Raw genomic sequence first — 26,304 nt, forward strand, 5'->3', positions numbered from 1 at the left:
GATCCCTTGAATTTTTCCAAAGCCATCTGGTCTACCTGGGTGGTAATTTTATAGCAGATAGAATCCTAGAGACCTGGAATGACTCTTGCTTCTAGAGGTTTAATATATAACCAGAGAGCCATACATAACTGGGTTTCCCAGGGCCACATGAAGTCCAAAGCGGGCTATGCCTCTTGCACCTTCTATCACTCTTTTGACTCGGCCTACAGTGGGTGCATTTCCTCCTCCCTGTTTCTTTCTTCCCAAGGATGCTCTCAGGGCCTGGGCTTCCCACCCTGGAGGCCTCTAGCTATCCCTCCTGTGACTGGGTGGGGAAGCCAATTCAATTTAGAGCAGAAGGGAAAAGGAGACATATCAATCTCCCAGATCAGTCTTGAGTGTGAATATAGGCACATTATATAACCTCCATGGCCCTTTTTTGTACTCTGTGCCTTATGACAATTGGAAACAATATTTTTAATGTTCCTTCACTCCTCATAAGTTGGACCCGTTGTGTGTAGAGGGTATGCAATATACTGCTGCTCTCAGGGTTTACCCACAGGGCTGCAGTGAGTGGGCTGGGGAGGGTCATCAGGAGGAGGGTAGGTAATGATAATAATGATAACTTCCACTTATCAAGCCCCTGCGACAGGCTGGGAACATTAAAAATATTGTTTCCAATTGTCATAAGGCACAGAGTACAAAAACAGGGCCATGGGGATTATATAATATGCCTATATTCACGCTCGAAGACTGATCTGGGACACAGAATAAACCCATGTGACCCCAAAGCCCCTGTTATTTCCTCTCCTGCACACGCTTCCTCTAAGATGTAACTAGAGAAAATGTGCACGGTGTTGGGCTGAAAGTGGAAAGTGAGAAAAACAAGAGTTCCAAGAATGCAGACATTTACACAAGATCCCAAAGCAACACGTAGGTGTTAACCATAAAATGTTTTCCTCGGTCATTACCACACAAGGTAAGCCTCCACCTTTTATCTACAAAACTGAGGCCCAAATGAAGTGGTAGATGGACCTGCTGCAAAGTAAGCTTTGAAATTCTTCGCAAATAGTGTGTTCTGCTAAAGGACTACACTTCTAGAATCTAACCGGACAAAGCAACACTTTACAATCATGTGGAAAAAATTATTTTTAATTCTAGCAAAGATGGCTTTATTAGTCACTTCCTCAAAGGAGGGGGCCACACAGATGGATGATAAGTGACAAGTGCTAAACTACTTGAAGTAACTGTGATTCATTTCACATTTGGTTTGTTTCCGTTCCCCCTTTTGGGTTTTCCAACCATATCTAAAATATCAGGTGGTGCTACCTACCAGAGAATTCACAGTAAATTCACAGTCCATGGTGCCCTGTCTCCAAAATGAGGGTGTTCAGTGTTTCTTCTCGATCACTTCATCTGTCTCAAAAACAAAAAAGCAGAGCTTAGATTATTTTTTAAAATAATTTTATTTTATTATTTATTTTTAATTTTATATTTTTATTGATTTCAGAGAGGAAAGGAGAGGGAGAGAGAGATAGAAACATCAATGATGAGAGAGAATCATCATTGGGGATCGAGCCTGCAACCCTGGCATATGCCCTGACAGGGGATCGAACCATGATCTCCTGGTTCATAGGTCGAGCTCAACCACTGAGCCATCCTGGCCAGGCTTGGGTTATTTTTTTTAAGGACTCCTGCCTCAAATCTAAAACTTGAGGGTTATGTCTGCCTCAGAAGAATATGAACAAATTGAAGTTACTTTAATAATCTCAGTTTTTTAGAGCGACCGACCGTTGAAAATAACTTCCTGAAAATACAAAACTGCAGGTGGTTATGGTTTCTTGAAAGTGGAGGTGTGAAGAAAATTAATTATTGCCTACCACCCAGAATGAATCTGCTGGGCATTATCTTACTCTGAATCCTATGCAAGGTTATTAAGTGGGTTTACTTTCTTCAAAGTGAGAACGATCATAGTGGTTAAGAGCATGAACTCAGGGGCCATGGACTCGTAGTTTAAGTCAGTCTGGGCTTAAACTAAGCCCTACCAGCTATGGAGGTAGAATTCTAAGATGACTCTGTGATTCCTGCCCCTTGGTATCCACGGGTCAACTCCCATCCCCTTGAGTGTGGACAAGACCTGTAACTGGCATCTAATCAATAGAACATAGCAAAGGTGATGGGATAGTCCTCTCATGTTTATATACGTTGTAGGGCAAAGATGAAGAGATTTTGCAAATACATTAAGGCCCCTCAACATTTGATGTTACGGTAACCAAAGGGGATATTCTCCAGGGTGGGCCAGACGTGATCAGGAGAGACCTTTCAAAGAGGGAAACGCTCTCCTGCTGGCCTTGAAGACTCAGCCACCATGAGTCCCACAGCTTCAGGGAAATGAATTCTGCCTATAACCTCGTGGGTTTAAAAAAGACTCAGATGAGACCCTTACTCTGCTGGACATCTCCATCGCTGCCTTGTGAGACCCCAAGCTGAAGTCGTAGCTATCCCCAGACTCCTGACCCACAAAACTCTGAGATAATAAAGTGATGAAGCTGGTGGTGATTTGTAAAGCAGCAATAGAAAACAAACATACTAATTGTGTGACTGCAGGTAAGTTAAACGCCCTCTCTGTTCATCTGAAAAATGGGGTAAACAATAGTACCTCTGTCATGCAGTTGTGATGAGGATTAAATGAATTAACATATAAAGTGTTTGGAATAGTCCTTAGCACACAGCCAATATCCTATAAATCTTAACTATTAATAGAATCTTTATTTTGTAGTTGAGGCAACTGAGGCTCAGAGATGTTAAGTGAATATACCCAAGTTCAAAGAATCACTCAAATGTGAGCCTCCTCCTTCTTTATGGTAGTTAGATCAAGCTTTGCATCACCACTTCCTATTTCTTCTAGAAGTATTTGGGCCTGTATATGCCACTAGTCACTGATGTGATGATGGACACAGACCTCCTTGTCAGTTCCTCATTAATGAAATGAGAGGGTTAAGCCACATTCTTTCAAGTTATAACGTTCTGTGATTCTAGATATCTCAGAAGTAGATCATTCAACACATCTGTTATTTTTTGGCCTACATCCATGGCTGAAAAACCTTTCAAGGAAAGTCACACAGCATATTCTAGACTTTCCTCTTCCTTCTCTCTAGTGATCCCTGGAGATCCAAGCTTGCAGGTTGCAGAAATGCACCAGAAAGAGATAACCTGGAGAGAGAGTCATGGTCAGAGTGTAGTTTAAAACCCAAATTAATTCAGTCACCATTGAATGTAGGTAATCCCATTTGGGGAATTACCACCTCTCAGTGAGAACTAAACCATGAAAAAAAAAAAAAGACATTACAAGTATTAAAGAGAACAGAACAAAGAGGATTTTGGGGACTTTGGAGCTGGGTGGGAAGAGAATGGAACCAGGAAATAGTAGTCATTGATTAGGGTCTTGCAAAACCTTCTGGGGTTACTCAGAACTTTAAACAGAAAAAATCATTTAAGAAGTTGGAAACATAAGAACCAGTGATTTTTAAATTTTACTTTATCTAAAAATTACAGAAACCTGGGACTTGTCTTTATTTTGCTTTTTCCTTTTTAAATCTTTATTGTGGAAAATATTATATATATCCTCCCTTTCCCCCATTGTAAACCTAGGACTTTTTATAAATGCAGTCTCCTAGAACTCCCCCACATGGTTCTGAACCCATCAGTTTTAAGCCCACCAATAGGCACTACATGTTAGGATGTGGCCCAGGTGATTTTGACACAGGAGGTTTCCAAACAATACTTCCAGAGACACTGCATTTGAGAATGTATCAAGCAGGATTCTTGTAAGTAAAAGCACTGATTCCTGAATTCAGAGGACAATGGAAAGATCACAAATTTCCAGGAAGAATATTGTGGGTTACTGTAATTGGAAAATAAAAAATTATTTATAAAAAAAAAATTCCAGGAAGACCAGAGAAACCAGGCTTGGAGGCTACATATCCAGGAAGATCATCCCACTTCACACAGCAGCACCTGTCTGATGGGTTGGGGAGCCTGCAGCTTCCACCAGCAACACCCGCTGCTGCCCTGGAAAACATGGGGAGCTGCCTCCAGTTCTTCAAGTCACTAGTTTCTGTTCCAAAGTTTGAGAGGAGGTATCTGATTAGCAGAGCCTAGGTCACATGCCTGCAGCCTGGCTGCAAGGGTGGCTGAAAATGCAAACACACAGCTCTTCACACTTCCACTGTAGGCAGTGGGATGTGCAAGGGAGAAAAGACAGTTTCAGGGCTAAGTGACCCACAACAATGGTAAGTATGCACAAAAATCAAACAAACTTCTCTGTAATGACCTTTTAAATGTATGAAATGTTTAATTCAATATATCTTAAACACCATTAACTCCCACACATAAACTTATGTACAACTCAGAAATAGAAAGAGACCCAACTCCTCTCAAATCTAAGATGAAACAAGTTTGTAGATTGGTTGGTCAACTTACTATTATTTACCATTAACTGCTCCATGGCACTGATCCTGTCTTAATTTCTTTATTTTTTTTAACTCCATTCCTAGCACTTATTAGTTGTGATATGTTATAGTTACTAAAATCAACATAAACAGGTTCTCTTGATCAGTGGCTGTCAAAATGTAGAAAAGGTCCCCAAGATCCTATTCAAGGGTGTGTGTGTGGTCAATATCCTATATAATAAAAGTCTAATATAAAAATCGACCAAAACAGCAGAACGGCCGGTCACTATGATGTGCACTGACCACCAGGGGGCAGATGTTCAAAATAGGAGCTGCCCCCAGCCCACAGGCCCAAGGCCAGCCAAGGTGGGTGTCAGCGGACCCCCTCTGTCCCAATTGCCCCACAAAGGAAGGCGACTGGTGGTAGCCGTGGGGGCTGGCGAGCAGGCGGCACCAGGCCAGCCAAGGTGGGCACGAGCGGGGGGCCCCCGATCACCCTGCTGGTCACCCCACAGATTGGCCCTGATCGCCAACCAGGCCTAGGGACCCTACTCATGCACGAATTTCATGCACCAGCCCTCTAGTTATTTTCATAATATTACTGAAACATTACTGGCTTTTTACCATCAATCTCTAACAATTGTATAGTGGTATTTCTAGAGGTTCAAGTTCATGCAATGCTTACTTGAATATGCCTATAAATGTCTGTTTTAATATGGCAAATAGAAATAGATGTAACCCACACTCAGCTTTTTAGTGTCCTTAGTAATTTTTAAGAGTGCAAAGGGGTCCCAATACCAAAACTGCTGCTCTACATCAACTGTGCACACAAACACACAAAGCAAAACAAAACAGAGCATGCTACTCCAATCTAACCAGACACATAGGAGAATCTAAAAGAGGGAAAAATGAATGTCAAGTGTCACCTTCCATTTGTGCTACTGAGATCTGTTAAAATAATTAGAAAACTGAGCATACAGTAAGAGATACCTTACCTCATACAACCTGAGGCCCAGGGGAGCAAATGCAGCACACTGCTGCTTGTTCTGCAATACCCATTCTCTTTTTCTAATATGAAAATACAATTTTTAGCTGCTACAAAGCCACCCAGGTAAAACCTACATTTTCCAGCCTTTCTTGGAGTTAGGTCAGCCTCGTTCGGGCCAATGGGGTATGAATAGAAGTTTGGATCCTACCCTTTAAAGGAAGGGACATGGCCTCTCCATCGCCCTTGGCCTTCCTGCCTGCCGGCTGGAATACTGCCACACAGGTGAGCCAACCTCAGTCACCAGGAGGAGCCACGGCAAAGCAAGAAGAGAAGAGGAGTGGTCTAGTTTCCTTGCACGCAGACCATTATGACAGAGATCAATTTCCATCCTGTCTAGTACTTCGTCTTTGTTTAGGCAGCTGTATCCTGACACAGGCAATAAGTTTAACCTAGAAAGGATGATTCAGTGTAGCCCAGGGAGACTATTGCCAATACAGATAATGAAATACACCTCTTCCCTCATCCCTCCCACCTCGGCACTATGCCTGTCCCGCCTCCCTCCACACCTTTGGCCCAGGTACAGGGAGAAGCAGAAATATCCTCACTTCCTCCTTTCCTCCCACAGCGCACCCGAGACCTGCCCAGCCTGGGAGATCCCACTTATCCATCCAGAAGTTGTACTTCTTTAGAATCAGTATCACAAAATCCCTCAAACATAACAGATATAAGCTACAGTCCCAAAGGCAATATTTGGTCATCATAAATGTTTAATTTAGCTGTTACAGTAAACTTAGATTTTTAGTTAGTTATTAAAATTTAAAAATTGGGAAATTCCTACAAAAATTCAGATTTCAGCTTCTCTTTAAAAAAAGTTATATATATATATATATATATATATATATATATATATATATATCAGAGGATCTGGCACCACTGTGCCCAGTACCGGGAACATTTCATTGTTATTATTTATCTTCTATCCTGCATTTAGAACAATGCCTGCTACTTAATAAGGGCTCAATATATATTTGTTAAATTAATGAGTGAAGAAGCAATTTCCTTAAAGTCCACAATATACTTCCCATCACATTCCCAGGCATGTAATAGAAGCTTAGTAAATATTTTGCCCTAGATCCATGCTAAAATATGCCCTCCCCCGACAAATGCACCAGCCTTTAAAAACTTATAGATAGCTCACTTAATTCTCTCAATACAGGTTGATTCGTTGTTTTCAATCATATATTCATTCAACAAACGTCCATTGTCCACCTAGGATGTGCCAAGCATTGCTCTAGGTATGTGGAGCATGGATAAAGTTTGCAAAGATTTCTGCCCTTGTGGAGTCTACATTCTGGTCAGGAGAGACAGGATAACAATAAAAATTTTGAATAAATAAATTACATAGTAAGTTAGAAGGTAATCTGTCCTCTTGAAAAAAGAGTGGAGACGAGAACAGTGGGAAAAGAAATCAGAGAGGCAAGGAAAGTAAGGAGGCCTTACAGATCAACATTTGGACTTTCACTGTACCTTGAGTGAAATGGGGAGCTATAGGGTATTGAGCAAAAGTGTGATGTAAATGACATTATTGTTTTCAAAGAGACCTGTGGGTTTGCTGGTGAGAATAGACTATGGGGACAAGGGAGGAAGCAGGATGTCAGTGGGTAGAGGTGACAGTGTCTTGGGTGGGACGAGGAGGTGGACAGCAGTGGATCAAGCCGGATGCTGGCAGAGCTGACTTCTCTAGCTCCTCACACTTCAGCAGCTATGGTGTAATAAACTTCAGGTGTAAGGGAGAAACAAGACACCCAGAGAATACCAAAGGCAGGAGGAAAACGTTCAACATCAGGCAGGAATAAAACATGAATTCTCTTTTCTCAGTGGAGGATTGACGTGCGCTGGGGCACAGAGCACAAAGGCAGCGTAGCCAGTCAGCCTGGGTGTGAACGTGGGCCCTGTATCTACTTGCTAGTCATCCTTCCTAGACCCTCCCAGCTCACTTTCCTCATTCCCAGGCGGCTCATCACACCTGCCTCATCACTCCAGCGTGGCTTATAGAAAACATTCATCAGGAATGTCGATTGAATGTCAACCTGCTCCCCACTCCCCACCCCCAGTACAGCCCACATTCCTGATGTGATAACATCTCAACTACAGCCTGGGACACATTTAACCTGTCATGTACCCCTTGAGAGTTAAGTTCCTTTGCTTTAGAACTTCCTATCTTCTCTAGCCTCTTTGCCTCACTGTATAGCCTCTGAAGACACAACCATTTTCCTTTTTAAATATCCTTCTAAAGAGGAGTAGGGAAGCCCTAGCTGGTTTGGCTCAGTGGACTGAAGGGTCCCAGGTTTGATTCCTGGTCAAGGGCACGTGTCCCGATTTCGGGATCAAACCCCAGTTGGGGGCATGCAGGATGCAGCCAATCAATGATTCTCTTTCATCATTGATGATTCTGTCTCTCTCTCTCTCTTCCTTCCTGTCTGAAATCAATATATATATATATATATATATATATATATATATATATATATTTTAAATTAAAAAGAAGAGTAGGGGAGTGTCTGCTTCCTGTTAATCCTCACATACAAGGCCTTGAGGAACCAGGCCCAGAGGAGATATCCACACCATATATTCACAATGAGCACACAAAGGACAACCCCTCTATGATCCATGGATTCAGCTAACAAGTAGCTCCTGGAACCAACTAAGCAGTTCCCCAAGGGGCCCAGAGGGCATGTGGCAAAAATGAGTGTGGTCCGTGAGTGGCCTGCGAGGGGCAGGAGCTCCCTCCAATGTGCCATGTCACAGCTCTGAGCTGATGGCAGTTTACTCTTGCTGCGCCCTCACAGTGGCACAGCCCAGCAGCAGCACCCTTGATGCGGGGCCCCAATTTGATGTCTCCATGTCCCAACTTCCCCGCAGGAAATGTGGAAGCAGCTTGGCAGTCCAGCCTCTAAAAACCAGCAGCAAATCATGCCAGGACAGAACAGCGAGAAAAATATCTGGCCTCGCCCAGTGTGTATGGTGTGACCTTTTAAGCTTCGATTCCGTTAACTTTCTTTTTCTTCCTTTCTTTTTAAAGACCTTTTGGGTGGTTAAACTCAGAATCCTGACCCACTTTCACACCCAAAGCCACATTTCCCAAATACAGAGAAGACACTTGCAGGCAGGGAACAACCTCCCTAGAGACTGGGCACCAGAGGAGAGCCAGAGAGACTTCGCCCAAGCGCCTCACCTTCTCCCTGGCACTCTGTCAACCTGAAGGCTGTGGTGAACTGGATCAGCAGGTGAGAGAGGCCAAACACCTCATGCCACCCCCTGGAGTCTCATTTCTAATTGGCCAACCAGCGGCCTTCCTTTACCCCACTAGGTCAGAGTTCGTGCTTACCTGTTGCCATGTACTGAGCTGGAAATAAACAAAGGAAGTTGTCATAACGTAGACTGTGGTCTGCAGTGGTCTAACCTGATTTGGATAAAGGGAGGTAAACTGTCATTCTCCCACTTTAAATGACACAGGCAGAAAGGAGGATCTCCCAAGTCATGCTCTGACAGATGGGGACCTGCTTTAGGGAAAAAAAAATGACCTGGGCTGTTCATCGTGAAAGATTTAAAACATTCAGTTAGTACATCAACAGTCTCTTTGATGTTTTTATACTCAATGCCATTCTGTTTTCTTACTGAGATGATTTAATTAATATGCATAAGAAAACACTGGAAAATAAATTTTAGGTGTAAGGGAGGAATTCAGATTTGTACACACTTATTTTGCCATCATAAATCCATTGGAGCATGTTCACTTTGTTATCCTGTTGTTGAAATACGAAAATTTCCTGGAAATTATGTATTCTAAAGAAAAGCCACCCATAAGCCACTAAAATTCTAATGTACATACTTTCCTTTTTATTGCAATTTGCTTTTAAGACAATGCTATCCAGAAGTTATCTAATTCAACGAAGCATGAGTCAGAAATAAATTTTTAAAATAGCATCATCTTCTTGCCTGCCAGTTGCCTGAAGCTCCAAGATGAGGTCAGTCCTTAGGCATTATTAATGAACTTTATTTAATTTTCATACATTTTCTAAGGACAGTACTTCAGCAAGGTGAATTGAGTACAGCACTACTATTGAAAAGCACAAGCTCTCCTGGAACACTTCTCATTTAGTGCCCCTCCCCTGTTCCCCAACCACAGGCATCCTAACTGTCCCTCACGCTCCAGAAGCCAGCTGCATTCACATTCTCAATGGTGCCCCTGACAATCTCTTCAATGCAAAGGACAAAAGCAAAACAGTCTCTGTCCATCCATGGCCTTCCCAGTCATCCATTTCTAAATGCTGAAACAGCAGGTGGCAGTCTGCTGTTCCTCTTTGCTCACTACTCACCCCTTTCCTGTGTTCCTTCCCCGTAGCCGACATCCCTCTACTTTAATGTTAAGTTTCCTCCAAGTGATTCCTTGGCGGTCTACCCCATAATTACTTGGTGGAAGAGGAGAGTGGTTATTACAAGAAACAGATTTCTAGGCCCCAGCAAGTCAGACATTCTGGGAAGGGTGAACCATGAATCTCTAGATTGATGAAATGAGATAAAGCAGCCCTGGAGACCTTTTATGCACATTAAAACTTGAGACTCACTCTATCAGAAAACATTTCTCTAAGACAGTTACAGATGACTCCCAAATACCTGGCCTTAGTCAGCTGAATATTCCCTACTTTAGAACAGACACTTGCCTTGGCTTCAAAAAGTAGACATATTTCCTTTTTCCTCCTACTTACCTCACCCTGCATCTCAACTATTAATCTTTTGTCTTTCCACTTAACATACCTTTATTCTGTAAGACACCTTTTTTTCATGTTTCAAGTAAAGCTTGCCCTGCACTTCAGCACTGTGTCTTCAAATGTCCTCCATCCATTTCCACCAGGACATCCAACTGATTTCTCACTCACTAAGTTTCAAGGCTGCTATGTCTTTCCCACAAATATTGCTACCAACTAAATTCATTCATTCGTGTGTTTATCCAAAATAACTTATTAAGCACCTACTTTGTGCTAGCAGCTAATGATACAATGGTGAGCAAAGAGACAGTATCTGATCTTATGAAACGTACATTCTGCTAGAGGTATGGGATGGGGCAGATAGGTATAAATATACTAAACAATTATCTGCACCATTATAACATTAAAATGGTGGTAACTGCTACAAAGACAAAATATGGGCAACTTTTTAAACATGTTTTTATTGATATTTAGAGAGATAGAAAGGGAAAGAGAGAGAGAGAAACATCATTTGGCTGCTTCCTGCATGGCCCCCACTGGGGATCAAGTCTGCAGCCCGGGCATGTGCCCTGACTGGGAATCAAACCTGTGATCTCTTGGTGCACAGGTTGATGCTCAACCACTGAGTACACTGGCTGGGGAAAAAGGATTTTTTAAATATGCATTCCTGTTGAACAAGCAATTTCCAATTCTAAGTTTTCTTCATTGACTATCCTACCCAAGTAATTCTCATTTTCTCTCTCTCCCTCTCTCTCTCTCATTACAGCATGGTTTAAAAATATTAACATTTTGGAAATAAAATTAAATAGCCATCAGAAGGGGGTTATTTAAAATAAAGAATCTCTACTTGTATGTATATATGCATAACCCGTGGACACAGACAGTGGGATGGTGAGGGCCTGGGGAGGAGGGGCAGAGGGCAGGAGCGGGCTAGAAGAGGTTAATGGGGAGGAGTGGGGATGGGGGGGAGGAACTATGTAATACTTTCAACAATAAAAATTAAAAAACAAACAAACAAGAATCTCTATAGAGGGTGAAGCCATGAGAAAGGGCTTACATCCATACTCATGGAATCAGAAAGTTGTTCAACTTATAGCATTAAGTGAAAAAAAGCAAGTTGTAGAATAATATAAAGTACGACTCCATCCTGTAATACTCTAATATACATGTATTTAATGCATATTAACATTTGCAAGAAAATAGTCCAAACAATGTATACTGAATTTTCTCCCCTATTCTCTTAAAGATGGAATCATGAAGGATTTCACATTCAGTTCATTTCTGTACAATTTGTTACAATTGTGTTTCACTTCATAATCAGACAAATTACACTTTTTTCAGCCTATAAGTTTTGAGTCGGTAGCTCCAGATTTGAACTCGAGCCCTGCCACATCTGTTTCCAAATGTGTGACTTTTGATAAATTATTGAGTCTGTTTCCTCTGATCTAAATTGAGAATCATTGTGTCCCCCTTGCTCTGCAATATTGTTAAGGCAGTTGTAGTTGTAGCAGCTATTCAAGGGCTAAATCCAGAAGGGCTGGTCTGGCCTGTTGGCTGAGCTGGGTGGTCTTAGTGTCACAGCCGCACACGCAGTTGCTGGAAATAGAAATATACTGGCTACAGATCTGGGACACACAGCCAGAGAACCTTGCTGCATAAACCCTTCACAGTCAGTCCTGCCAAATTCAAGGCTCTAATTGCTCACCCTTATTCCCTCTGGCCTTTATGATGACAAACCAGTTGGCTTTGCCTACATGTTTCTTAATCCTCTGATCTGGACCAGGTACTGTATGTCCCTAGCTCCGATGTAATGCTTACTTCATCAGGTTAGCTCTCTGTCCCAAAATGCACTCTGGTAACCAAGTGCCTACAGAAAGAGGTCTAAACACCCTCACCAGCCCTTCGGGGCCAGAGATCTGACCCCTTTTCTTGCGCATTACTAGATTTCATTTTCCACTGTCCCCCAAAATATGTCTTCCCCTACTTCCTTTTTTGATCAAACACTTTATGCCCTATCCTGACATCTGCCATTCTGTCTAAAAACTCCCACCAGCCCTGTGGTTTTCTGAATCTGTCCATCAAAAAACAGGTGTTAATAAGAAAATGAAACAAGTATAGAGTGCCATTATGAAAACTCCAAGGCAGCCTTGATGTGTATGTTATGACATGAAAATGTCTATGGAAATCAGGAGGTAAAATGCAGAAAGGGTAACAAAAGAAGCACAAATCTGAATATAAAATTAGATTTAACTCTTATGTAGGTTTTTTTCAGTGTGGTTTAAGTGACCACCTGTATCAAAATCCCTCAAGAAGGTGGTCAAAATGAAGGCTCCCAGGCCCCACCCAAATTTACTGACTAATCTATGGGGGTGGGATGGAAGACATTTTGTTTTATTTCCGTCTGAGAAGCACTTCCCTAGTTACCTTTCTAAGGTTTTCAATAACATTATATTTGCCAAAGAAAAATAACCTTTATGTCATAACAGGGTGATGGTCATTTACATTTCTTTCAAATCCTACATTTTAATCTATTGAATTATTTCTTAATTGAGAAAATAAAGTTCCATACCCATTAACAATTCCAACTGACTTGCATCTTCTTATTTATTTTTCTTAACGTACTATATTGATTCAGTTTCCAGTTTCTCTGCCCCACGGAACAAAATCAGAAACATGTGCAGGACTTACTCCAGGCCTCTCTTTTCATTCGTTTCTCCTTTTAAAGAAAACTTATCTTGTGGGACAGTTTACAAACCAACGTTGCAAGGACAAAACAGACTGGAAAAGAGCTAGAGTCCATCCACCAGAAGACTGAAGCAGAAAGGACTCTTCTCGATGGTTGAAATGCTTATTTCCAGGATTAAAAACTATGGCTCCAGCAACAGGAAAAACACACTCACCTGGTCCTTAGCTGAGCTCAATTTAACCAAGATCAGAATTACTGATTGTAGTCTTCCTTCCACCTTTAATTAAAAGGTGCACAATTGCCCAGCCATTTGAGTTTGAAATGTAAACACTCTCAAAAGGGATCCACACTGGAGTTTCTCTCTGAACCCAGAAAAAGGCAAAACAGGCAGGCAGTGTTCACCCCGAGCCAAGGAGGGTTCGACATGAGTCATCACTGGCTTCCTGTTTCCAAATTCTCCCAGACAGTCATCAAATCAAACAATCAGAATGAATACTAGTAAGTTGTGATGGGTCCCTGGACAGTTAGATCTTAGATGAACTCTTACTGAATTTGTGGTTCAGTCACTATGATGCCAATGAAACATAAGTATAGCAGAATTTTAAAGAACAAAACACCAAATTCACCAAAACTCAAATTCTATCATCCTTAATCAAGTTTAAACTCACGAAATTTTTTAAAGTTTATCTTTGTTGGTGAAAGTATTACATATGTCCCCTTTTTCCTCTCCACTGACCATCCACCCTGTCCCCACCCACCCCCCTTCCAGGCCTTCACTACACTATTGTCTGTGTCCATGGGTTATGCATATATGCATATAAGTTCTTTGGTTAATCTCTTCCCACTCCACCCAACCCCTCCCCGTCTTCCCTCTGAGATTGGTCACTCTGTTCCATGCTTCTATGTCTCGGTTTCTATTTTGTCATCAGTTTATTTTGTTCATTAGATTCCACATATGAGTGAGATCATCTGACACTTGTCTTTCTCTGACTGGCTTATTTTGCTTAGCATAATACTCTCCAGGTCCCTCCATGCTGTTTCAAAAGGTAAGAGATTGGAGAACCAAGATGGCGGCGTAAGGTACAGACCTATGCGTGCAGCCTCCCACAACAACATTGAAAATACCAACTATAAGACAAAACAGCTATCATTCAGAACCATGGGAAAGCTGGCCCAGTGGAAATTCTACAACTGGAAGGAAAGAAAGAAGAGCATTGAGACTGAGTAGAATATGCAGAGGCGCCAAGAACAGAGGTATGGAGTCGCGCGCCAGGCGGGCTGAAACTGGATGCGTGGTTTTTTTCAATCAAAAGGGGTTACAAACTCTCAAATCCACTGAGCTTGTTTGGGGTGGGATTCTGAGGTCCCAGACCCCTACAGGGAGAGGCGGGACGGCCTTGCAGCGGGTCAGAAAGTGAGGCCGGCTTTCTCACGAAGCTACTCGCTCGCACTCGGGGACGCAGAGACTCGGAATTGCGGAGAGGTGAGGAGTCATGGAGACGCCATTGCTGTTTGCTCTGCCCTAGTGATTCCCTGAGACCCCGCCCTACTCAATTTACATCACTGCCCAAGCTGTGCCAGTGGCACAAAAGAAACCACATGCAATTTTGCAGCTTAACCCAACAAACTACAGATTTCAACTCCTGCACCCATAAGGGACACACTCAAGAAGCAGAATCAGGTTCGGAGGAAGCCAGAACTGAACCCGGCTGGGCCAGCAACATGGAACTGCAGTACCAGCAAATGCACAAACAGGTCCACCAGAACCATTCTCACATGGGATACCGGGAGACGGCAGACAAGCAGTTTGTGCACTTAGTAGAAAACAAAATCCAAGAAAGCATACCAGAAATTCAGCCAGCAAGAACACCTGGAGATTTTGTCCAGCAAGGAGTTGCCCAGCAAAAGATAGAATGCCAAACTTCGTGTTGCTGAGATGGCCCCCGTGAGGCTGAGACAACCCCGGTGAGGTTGAGACAGCCCCTGTGAGGCTGAGACGGCCCCTGAGAGGCTGCGATGGCCCCTGGGAAGCCGAGAAAAATACTACATGATCTAACTCATTTATGGATAATAAAGACCATTATAAACTGATGAACAAAAATAGATACAAAGGCAGAGCAGTATTGAACAGACTGTCAAACTACAGTGGGAAGCCTGGGGAGGGTTAGTGGGGGGGAGGGGTAAGAGATCAACCAAAGGACTTGAATGCATGCATATAAGAATAACCAATGGACACAAGAAACTGGGGGGTAGGGGAGGCTGGGGGAATGTCAAGGGGGGGGGGGAAATGAGTCATGTGTAATACTCTTTGTAATACTTTAAGAAATAAAACAAAATTAAATTTTAAAAAAAGCAAAAAAAAAAACCATGAAAAAATAAAGTAAGAGATCCTTCTTTTTTATGGCAGCATGGTATTCCATTGTGTAAACGTGCCACAACTTTTTATCCACTCATCTATCAGAAAGAATATATGCACCTCTATGTTCATAGCAACACTATGCTAAGATCTAGGAACAGCCCAAGTGCCCATCAATAGAGGAGTGGATAAACTCACTAAATTTAAAAACAGTTCCTTGACAAGGAATTGAACTTTAGTTAAATAATGACATGTAATTTACAAAAAAAGGTAAAACAAAGGAACAAAGGATGCACACCATATTTTTAAAGAGATTTGAACATTTTTCTTCAACTAAATAGTCATGTTTTACCTCACAAACTTTACATAAGACCAAGAAAATGTTTTGCTTCCTTAGAAAAAAACAATACTAGTTACACATTTCTGAAAGTTAGTTATAAGAACAAGAAATTATATAAGGACTAATATAATGTTAAAATATTAAAACTGGTGATGGCATATTGCATCCTAAAGCAGCATTAAGGGAATTAAGAATTTTGTATTATTGGTTGCTATAGCAGCCTTCCCACCTATAATTAAAATCTGGCCTCTTATAACTAAGACGTAATTACTTCAACAAGTCAAAGAACAGCTGAAATTTACTCTGTGGTTAATCTATAAAACATTCTGAATAAAAACAGTTATAAAATGTCATCATAACTCCACTGTCAGTCATGAATGGGAGATATATAAGATTCTAGGAACTGGAGAGAGGTGGATGGCACAGAAGTTTTTCAGAATACTGATACCTGCCCAATAATTTAATGTACACATACTCATTGGTAACATTTCTCCTTATACCCAGTTGTTCATTATATATAACATAAATGTCTCCCTAATATAATGCACTACATATTATATATAACTTATAATGTATACATTATACCATGTATACATAGAGAATGCATATATAAGTACACTATTATAATACATACCAAGTATAATGCATATAACATCTTCATATGACATATATAATATATATTATATAATTACAGAATATTACATTGCACATTATTTATATAATATATAATACTAGAGGCCCAGTGCACAGATTCATGCACCAGTGGGGAACCTTAGCCTGACCTGCAGGGATCAGGGCGAAACTGGCTCTCTGACATCCCCTGAGGGGTCCCGAACTGTGAGAGGACACAGGCCAGGCTGAGGGACCAAACCAGTGCACAATCGGGGCCTAGGAGGGACCGCGGGAGGGCTCCAGGGCATGTCCTGCCCATCTCACCCAGTCCCAATGTTCATTAGATTCCACATATGGCCGGACCCCAGCAGCAAGCCAACCTACCGGTCAGAGCATCTACCCCCTGGTGGTCAGTGGTTGAAAGGTCAAATGGTCAGACACTTAGCATATTACGTTTTTATTATATAGGATGAGCTATATGCTATACACTATATTAGGAAGACATACCTCCTTTCTTCCAGCTCAGAATCACTGGGTATAAGGAGAGATGTTACAAATTAATATGTATTGCATATGTCAACTCTTAGGCAAAAACAAAAAATAAACAATTTTTAAAGCAAATGTAAAAATATAAATTGAAACACTTCTTAATAAAGCACTTAATGAAAAATACCACTTACAAAATACTAAAAATACTAAATACAACTAAAGCAAACACTTTATACAAGAATCTCTCTGTACCTCAATTTTTAAATTTGCACAATGATACCTATTGCCTAAAGTTGTTTTATGAATTAATAAATAACAACAACAAACACATATAGCACAACTTTTTTGCCAGACACTTCTAATCACTTTTCATTTATACCTATTTATTCATTTATCCCTCCCTCAAGCCTTATGAGAGGGAAATTAATATCCCTGTTAAAAGATGAGGAAACTGAGGCTCAGAGAAGTTAGTAACTTGCCCAAGGACACACAACTAGTAAATGGCAAAAAGAATTCATGTTCCTAACTATGCCATCACCCTTAAGATAATGTGTTAAGCCTTTACACAGTGCCTGGCATATAGCACATGCTCAGGAACTAATATTTATTACTAAATATCTGTCAAATGTTTGCAAGATTCTGAGGTTACACAAGGGCTCAGCCGAAAAGAATGTGGGTGATGTTCCATCAATGTGGAATATGTGAATGATGACCCTTGTGCCACAGGTTTACTATCCCTCTTGCACATAAAACAAAGACTTCTGATGTCTGACTGTCTTAAGTTTTCGTTTCTCCATTGCAGCCTTTGGATGAAAAGTGCAGCTATCATTATCTGACACCAGATTAACACCTTCACTCCCTCTTTCCACTAATCCACTCCCCACCCAATGGCCAAAATATTCTTCGAAAAGATGCTTTCATCACTGAATCCTTTCCAGGAACCTCCCTTGAATTGGCCACCTTATCTAATCAAAATTCCACTCCCTGACTTTCACAGGCCTTAGTAAGGCATGAAAGGAACAGGCCTTTAACCCTTATTCAAGTTCCTACTAATCAAGTAAATACCTGATAAGAATGGCTATGTTTCATTATGCAGAGGATATCAGTATTTGTATTACTTCAACAAAGTGATAGCAATTTTTTATTGTACTTATTTTGGACATAGCTTATTAGAAAAAAAAATTAAATGTTTAAGGGTCTCATTTAATTTTTATTCAGAATAAAACAAGCTTGATTGGAGGACATGGACAGAAGAATGCCAGACAGAAAATGTGCATTATTAATATGCATGATCATGTTAATATCCAGGCAAACTTCAGACAGCTTTCTAATAATCTTTAGTCCTGAAATTAAAACATGAATCATAGGCTAAATTTCTAATGACTTGGAATGGAAAGTTAGAACTATAAAAAAAAAAAAAGCATAGCACTCTTAATATTCAAGATCATACAATGCAACCATTTCCAAGAGGACTTTAAAAGGCTAACTAGAGCAATTAAAACATGAATTACTGTGCTTATATAAAGGAGCTGCTTTTAATAAACGCAAGTGACTAAGTAACCACCAGTCTGAATTAGTTTCTAAGTCAGCCAAATCAATGGACAAACACAACACGGATGAATTTAAAATTTAGAAAGGAAAATCAAATGCCATGTGCTGTGAACATTTAGCCATTTGCCAAAGGTTTCATTGGCTTTTCCATTTAGCATGAGGAGATGCTGGATTGTACTAGAAACTCATGTGATTTGCTTAGAAATGCAAATAATTTGTGACAAAAGGCACATCCAGATTATTCCTGGGCTGAACACCCTGATGTCAACTCAGGATTTTTTTTAATGTAAACTCACACATCCCGCTGAACAATTCACATGTTCATGGAGTGAGCAAGTCAACAGGTGCCAGGACAGTGCTTTTTGTCTGTTTGTTTTTATCTCGAAGAGATTGTTATTGTTCCTTGATGGAGGAAGTTGATCTTAGTTGAATATATGCATGAGCTTCAATTTGATGAAAGGTTCCTATAAAGTTATGGCTAAAAACAATCATACTAGATGTGAACTAGTTAAATTGGGAAGTAAAGACATTTCAGACTTGTTTTTCATTTAACAAACATTTATTGAGCATCTGTAATCCGTTAGCCGGAAGGGACAGAAAGCTGACTCCAATATTTTCAGGGATGACTATGAGTCATTTTTTGTGGTATCATTTGAAGTTACTTATAAATCTTTCACAGGGTTGAGAAAAAATGCTAACTTTAGACAGAATCCCAAATCCAGCGGATTAGAATGTCTCTAATTTGTAAATGTATCCTCCGGGAAGGCACCTGGCATTTCCTGGGCAGCATCTACATGTCTTCTACCCCTCATATGTTGAGCAAGAATTACCTTACTTTTCTTCTCTGTGAAAAGCAACCTCACTCCCTGGATTGATGCTGTAAGTAGGACTGGGAAGAGTCCTTGAAGGAGGAATATGATCAAACCGGTTTAGTTAAGGCCTAGGTGCTAAAAAAAAAAAAAAAAAAAAAAAAAAGGTAACTATTACTAACATTTCTTTAACTATTTTTATCAGTCCTTCTCAGAAGCCAACCCAGAGACATTCTCCTCTTCAGGAGCAAATCTCCTGGGGAATACTGCTCCCCTCAATGTCTCTCTCTAAGCCTCGCATTGGCAATCAGTCCTATGAAACTAGGCAAAAGTAGGCAAGAAACTGGCCCTCAAGACCACAATATGGGTAAAAGACTAGGATTATCTGCATGATCATTTAGATGGTGCTTGTTTTATTTAAAACAAACAAACAAAAAACAACCAAGTTTCTTTTTAAAATTCCCAAGAATCAACTGATACATAAATTCCACCTAGATTCCCAAGTGGCCAACAATGAATGTGCTGGATATATGCTTGAACTGAAAAGAGGCAGCCAGTTCATTTTCCAGGTAGATTCCAGTAACATTTCATGGCTTCGAATAAAGAAGCTGTAATGGAGCCAGTAGTAAACAGGAGGAGTCTATTCCTCAAAGGCATTAACTTGAATTTTAAAAAAACTGACATATATAGCTACAAAATGCTACTATTATACATACAGTTATAGAGTACATTTTTGAAATTTAATTGAGCATCCATTCCACAAACATAAATAAGACTGTCCACTGAAACAGGGTCTGGGAAAAAATAAAACCCAGTGGCTTAATCTCTATAAAGCCATCATAGAAAACATTGAATAAAAACTTCACACAGAAGTCAAAACTTCAAGTGTAGCCCTGGCCAGTGTGGCTTGGTTGGTTGGGTGTTGTCTGTTGCATCAAAGGTTGGCCATTTGATTCCTGGTCAGGGCACAAGTCGGGGTTTCAGGCTAGAAACCCAGGAGAGGGCACGCAGGAGGCGGCCCATCAATGTTCTGCTCTCACATGCGTGTTTCTCTCTCTCCCTCACGCTTTCTTCCTCTCCAAAAATCAATAAATATATCTTTTAAAAAAAAATTCTGGTGTAATTTATCTGCTGGAACAAATCTGCTGTATTTATTACCATTGACAGGGCCTTGAGCATGAAATCATAAATCAGCATCTTACTCATATTCATTATAATTTCAGAAACTCCCTAAAACCTAGGGCTTCATTTTCTTCTTAGTGACTAACAGGATGCTTGTAAATCACTGTGCTCAGTGGAGCTTAGTTTGAAAGATGTCTGTTTTCCTAACTACCTGATTTCCAGAAAGCCACCCTATCCCCAAGGCACTCAAACACTTAAGATCCTCCCCCTCCCATCCTCTAGTCTAGATCAACTTCTGTTTCTGCAATTACTTATGACGTATGCAATTTTTAATTTTTTAAAATTAAATTTATTAGGGTGGCATTGGTTAATAAAATTATATAGGTTTTGTAGTATTGTTAATTTCACCGTAGGCTCTTGGCTATCAGCAGTGTGGGTTGTTTTAGAGAGTTCTGGAAAATTATGTTCCAATGACATTATACTTCTTTGTGCATTTCATTAAAGATATTCAGTTAAGACGTAAATTACTCATGAATTACTTAATGTCTTAAGACAGTTTATGCTAATAAACACCATAAAAGTAAACGCCATCTAGAGGCATGTCACATGTCCTGCTGGGGCAAAGGTCTGCGCTTCCAGCCCTCGCCCTCCCCTCTCCACACCACGCACCCCCAGAGACAGTGCGGCGATCTCTTTCAGTGCCGACACCGTCTCCAAGTCGGAACCAGAAACACGCTTGTAGGTCACTGGCAGAGTCCCGCCCTGCCACCCAGAGCCACAGCTTCCTGCCTTCCCCATCAAGGTGAAAGGAACCCCCAGGAGCTGGCTGAGGGCGCACAGAAGCAGCGCAGACGCAGGCGGACGATCGGGGCACTTGGAAGGAAGTGAGGAACCAGCAAAAAAGCATTTTCTTCCCGCGGAACAAACCCCAGACCCGACGCCGCCATCGGAAGAGGGACAGGGGCGCGCCAGGCCACGGTGCACACGGACCCGACGGGTACCCTCGCTCGTGCCGGGGCGCACTCACACTCACGCTGACAGCGCGCGCGCCTACTCACCAGCAGCCCTGGATGTCCGGAGCCCGCGTGGGGCGGCGACTGCAGCGGCTGCCCCCGCGCCTGTCGTGTGGCCTTGGCATCCGTCTGGCCGCCGCAGCCCCGGCCGCGCTGGCTTTTGCTAGAAGGCACTGCAGCCCGGCGCTATGGCCCCCGGCGTGGAGGCGCCAGCCCCATGGCCTCGGCCGTGCGTCCACCCCTCTCTGTGGACCTCTCGATGGAGCTTTGTTAGTTTCCCTCGCTCTGGCTGCGTGCGTTGTTCCCCTCTTCCTCCTCCCCTTCGCTGCCGGGGGCGATCAGAGACCTAGCAAAGCCACGGGCAGGCAGGGCCGATCCGAGCCTGCTGCAGCCGCCCCTGCAACAGGAAAAGAAATTGTCGCTGCGATGGTCCCGGCCTCCCCTGCCCCGGCCCCTGGGTGCCGCCTCCGCCTCTGCCCCGCCCCCTCTTCCGCGACTGCGGCCTCCCGCATTCTGCAGAAAAAGCTCGCAGGTGGAGGCAGGTCGCTGCGGTTGCCCTAAAGTGAGAGTAAAACGAAAGGGTGCGACTTTCTCATCTGAAACCCAGCAAGTCCCCTTCTTGGCCCAGAACCACCTGGACTCTCACTTTTTCCACCATTCATTTAGCCAAAGTGGACAGGAATGGGTGCCTTTTAAGACTGCAGTGTACACACCGTGATGCAGATGGATTTGATCATGAACTCCACTGGAGTCAGGCAAAAATGGGGTTTTATAAGAAAATCCCACCTATACCTCCTATTAGGAATTCCATCTTGAGATTTATCCATAACCTGCCCCCACCATGAAATACTTTATCCTCTTCCCCACCCCACCCCCACTTTGTCCCCATGGGTAATGCAAACTATTATGACATCATCCGGATATTATTACAATTATCAAGTGCAGGGTCTTTAGTATGGTCCTGGTATTGTGCCCGACACTGCAAACATTGAAATCTTACTTCATCCTCTCCATAGCCCATATAAGTGGTACTTATTTTTTCCATGACGGAGACACAGAAGTTAAGATTTAAAATCTGATCTGACACCAAAAGCTACTTTTATTGGCTAGAAAGATTCTATTAATTTATAAATGTTTTACAAACGCTGCTGCTGCTGGATGAAGCAGGCACTTTTCTGCCTTTCCTGAGTTTGGTTGGGAGGTAACTTGCAAGTGAGAAAAGCAAAGGCAGAGGCAGAGAGGGGGGAAGTGGGATGCGTTTTTCCTCATCTAATTTTCCCTTGGAGACCAAACATCTAGCTCTGGCTCCATCACTGACTGACCTGTTTAGCCTCAGGCATTTCAACTTTTTAGGCCTTACCTTCCTGCATTGGTTTTTAAAATAAAGAGGTTTGACTCTTGGAGGCAGCCTGCAGTCTTGGTTTTTAAGAAGCAATGGTGTCGTTGTTTTTCTAATTTTGATTTTGGTTCCAAATTTTTAAATCAGAAAATTTCACAAAAATTCAGACTATTGGTATGTTCTAAAAAGTTGGAAGAACTGGCAACCTGTGGTCCATGGAAGGTTCTAGCAACCATCAGCCAGAGCCAAGTAATAGGTGCCCTCTTCACACTGGAAAGATGCATTTCCGTTTTCCACAGCCCCTACCACTGCTATATGCCCCACCTCCACTGGCATTTGAGGCTATGGTAGACATTTGTGTTTGCAGATCTGAACTATAAAATCTCATAACCTACAGTCACAATTGCCCAGATTCCTAAAAAGTATTATGAAACAAAAGAATTCCACATAAATATTTGTAGTGGTAACTGATCATGGTCTTGCTGCCTAGAATCTGAAGACCAGAGTGAAGAAAGAAGATGGAGTCACTGTAGTCAAGCTGCTTTTTTATGGTATTGGCATGGAAACAGACATATAGATCAATGGTTCAGAATAAAGAGCCCAGAAATAAACCCATATCTTTATGGGCAATCAATATTTGACAGGAGCAAGAACATATAATGGGCTAAAAAAAAGTCTATTCAACAAATGGTGTTGAAAAAATTGGAAATATACATGCAAGAAATGAAACTAGACCACCTTCTTACATCATATACAAGAATAAACTCAAAATGGATAAAATCTAAGACTCAAAACCATAAAACTCCTAGAAGAAAACATAGGCAGTAAAATCTCTGACATTTCTCTTCGCTATATAGAAGGAAGGGAAACGTGGGCAAGGGAAACAAAATAAAAATAGACAGATGGGACTACATCAAACTAAAAAGTGTTTGCACAGCAAAGGAAACTATTAACATACAAAAGGACAACCTACAGAATGGAAAAGATATTCACCAATGATACATCTGATAAGGGGTTAATATCCAAAATTTATAAAGAACTCATACAACTCAACACAAAAACAATAATCAAAATAAGCCAGTCAGAGAAAGACAAACACCATATGATCTCACTTATATGTGGAACTTAGTGAACAAAATAGAACTTAATGAACAAAATAGAAACAGAGACATGGATACGTGGAAGACACTGACACCCGTCAGAGAGGAGGGGGTTAGGGGACTGGATGAAAGAACATATATACATAACACATGCCTGCATAGATACACAACACATAGACACAAACAAAAGTGTGGTGATAGTCAGAGGGAAAGGGGGCTGAGGTGGGTCAAGGAGGGGAAAATGGCACAGAAAGAGACTTTGCTTAGGGTGATGGGCACACAATGCCGGCTGCAGAAGATGTTTTATTGAGCTGTACACTTGAAACCTCTATTTTTGCAAACCAATGTCACCCCAATAAATTAAATTTAAAAAGAAAAGAAATTAAACCCCAATAAGTATAGGGAAAAAATGGGCAAAGGACCTAAGTCTCTCTCACATCAATGTTTCTCTCTCTCTTTCTCTTTCCTCTCTCTCTAAAGAAAAGATAAATTCTATTTCAATACTTACCCCAAATACAATATTTTTAAAGATAGGATTTTTGTTCTTACCAAGCTTATTAGCAAAGATTGCATATAAATAAGCATTTCGCTCAATGCTGGTGAGGATGAAGCTGAGGAGTAGGAAAAATATATTTTTTTTCTAAATCCTTCTGGCTGGATTAGTAATCCAATTAACATAAAACAGATAAGCAGGAGAAAATGACCACATTTGTTTTGATGTACATTCAGAGGTTCCCTAAGGATATGGCATCTGAGGACACATTGGCCAGCTGAGGCTTGGATGCCATTCTGGATTAAGAAGAGGGAGACAGGGATCTGGGACTTCAAAGGGAAAGTAGGCAACTCACAGGTGGATGAGAAAGAGCCAACATGTGTTAAACCATTCTTGCCAGGCCACCCAAAAACAATGGGGTACAGACGGGAATCTAGTAGACAGACTTTGCTTAGCTTCTCACCATCCACCACACTTACTTTGTAGATGCTAAGGTGAGTATGCTAACGTTCCCTTCCCGAAGCAGGTTTTCTATCTGAATTATTTTAGTGGGGGTCGGGGGGATGTCAAACATTTTTTTTAAATCTTTTGTTTCTTAAGAATAACCAACTTAAAATAATCAACATTCCAAAAGGCATATTTTGCGGTGGCAAGCTCTGCTGGCCCTCACAATGAAATGAGTCCCCTCATCTGGTGGTGTAATTTTGATACACTGCAGGGCATGTATCTGTCAGTATGTTAACAGAAGCTGTAAAATGTACACAATTCTTTTCCCCAAGTAATTCCACTCCCAGGAAGCAATTTCTCCTATAGAAATCTGTAATGAGACACAAGATTACTTCATTGAGATACTTATCAGCAACTTTGGACATTATAATTATGTTTATGATTAGTTTTAAATAAAATTAAAGCTGCTTATTATACAATGTGAAACAAACATAAGCGAGTTTATTAAAATTACCCCAAAGTGCCGAAACCGGTTTGGCTCAGTTGGATAGAGCGTCGGCCTGTGGACTGGAGGGTCCCGGGTTCGATTCCGGTCAGGGGCATGTGCCTGGGTTGCGGGCACATCCCCAGTGGGAGATGTGCAGGAGGCAGCTGATTGATGTTTCTCTCTCATCGATGTTTCTGGCTCTCTGTCTCTCTCCCTTCTTCTCTGTAAAAAGTCAATAAAATATATTTAAAAAATAAAAAAATAAAATTACCCCAAAGAAATTAGTTATGGGGAATTATATCTGCCTTCTTTATATTTTATTATAATTTTCCTTAATGGGCATGCTTTCCTCTTATTTAGAAACAATAATATGTAATAATTTAAAATAAACAGAATTGTTAGCCAAATAATTTGAAGTTGTGTGTATCGCAGTGCCTCATTCATAACAGGTGCATAATAAATATTGGAGGAAAGAATAAAGGAAGGAAGGGAGGTCACACTATTTCACAAAGTTGACTGGTGAGTTAAGGGACTGTGACTTCCCTGTCATTTGCTTAGTTTATGGCATAGATAAGGTCAGCAATTCACATTCTGAATTGCTTTATTAAGTAATGCTGCATTTGAGTATTTCCCAACTGTGTCAAGTGGCAAAGCATTAATACTCTTCTCACTGGATGAGTAACGTGGAACCAGCACTCAGGTTGTTTCCTGCCTCACAACATCAGAAATAGATCTGTTCTGAGAAGGTGGAGGAGCCCAAGGGTGTTGGTGTTCAAGACAAAGAGGTTCCTTTTTGATCCTGATTAGCCATCAAATGGAGGATTACCACTCTCTCTGAGTCACCCAAAAGTCCAAGTATTTGAAATAGTCTCTAATATGTCAATCTGTCCACATCCTAGTTGAATCGTATTTGTTGGAACTGACAGCACAAAGAGCAAATATGCAGAGTGGTTTTATATTAATCAGGAAACCAAAATTACATCCATGTGCTCCTATAGTTGGTTGGCATTTGCACATAGAATGGTGTTCCGTGGAGTAATAGCCGCCCTCGCTGGGGGTCCCTTCTGAGACCAGATGTGCTGGAGGTCTTGTTCTCTGTTTCACAGAGTTAGAATTTTCTGGCTCTGGATTATCTTGAAAGTCAAGAGAAAGACAAGAATTGATACCCAATTGATTCTATTGACTAATTATTATGTACTTAAAATCATCTATCTCAGAAGTCAAATTCTCAAAAACATGTATTCTTAAAATTCTGGGTTTTGTTATTGTTTAT

The 26,304-nt window shown here is 41.4% G+C and overlaps 1 protein-coding gene across 3 annotated transcripts in view; it reads right to left on the reverse strand.

Moving 5' to 3' along the window:
• STAMBPL1 (STAM binding protein like 1) overlaps positions 1-21,580 on the reverse strand; it is a 45,357-nt gene extending 23,777 nt beyond the window's left edge. The window contains exons 1-2 of one of the 3 annotated variants that reach the window (XM_070432746.1): positions 21,211-21,580; positions 1,313-1,395 (exon numbers count right to left, since the gene is read on the reverse strand). In XM_070432746.1, coding sequence (XP_070288847.1) covers positions 1,313-1,342 — 30 coding nt within the window. In that variant the 5' untranslated portion in view covers positions 1,343-1,395; positions 21,211-21,580. Of the gene's footprint in view, positions 1-1,312; positions 1,400-19,051; positions 19,141-21,210 lie in introns of those variants that run through there. The other 2 variants (XM_070432745.1, XM_070432747.1) reach the window with 2 other exon arrangements.
• Positions 21,581-26,304: the final 4,724 nt, after the last annotated feature.

This window comes from Myotis yumanensis, unplaced genomic scaffold, assembly GCF_028538775.1.
Source record: "Myotis yumanensis isolate MYYU_CA2020_CCGP unplaced genomic scaffold, mMyoYum1.0.hap1 SCAF_13, whole genome shotgun sequence".
Taxonomy (NCBI): domain Eukaryota; kingdom Metazoa; phylum Chordata; class Mammalia; order Chiroptera; family Vespertilionidae; genus Myotis; species Myotis yumanensis.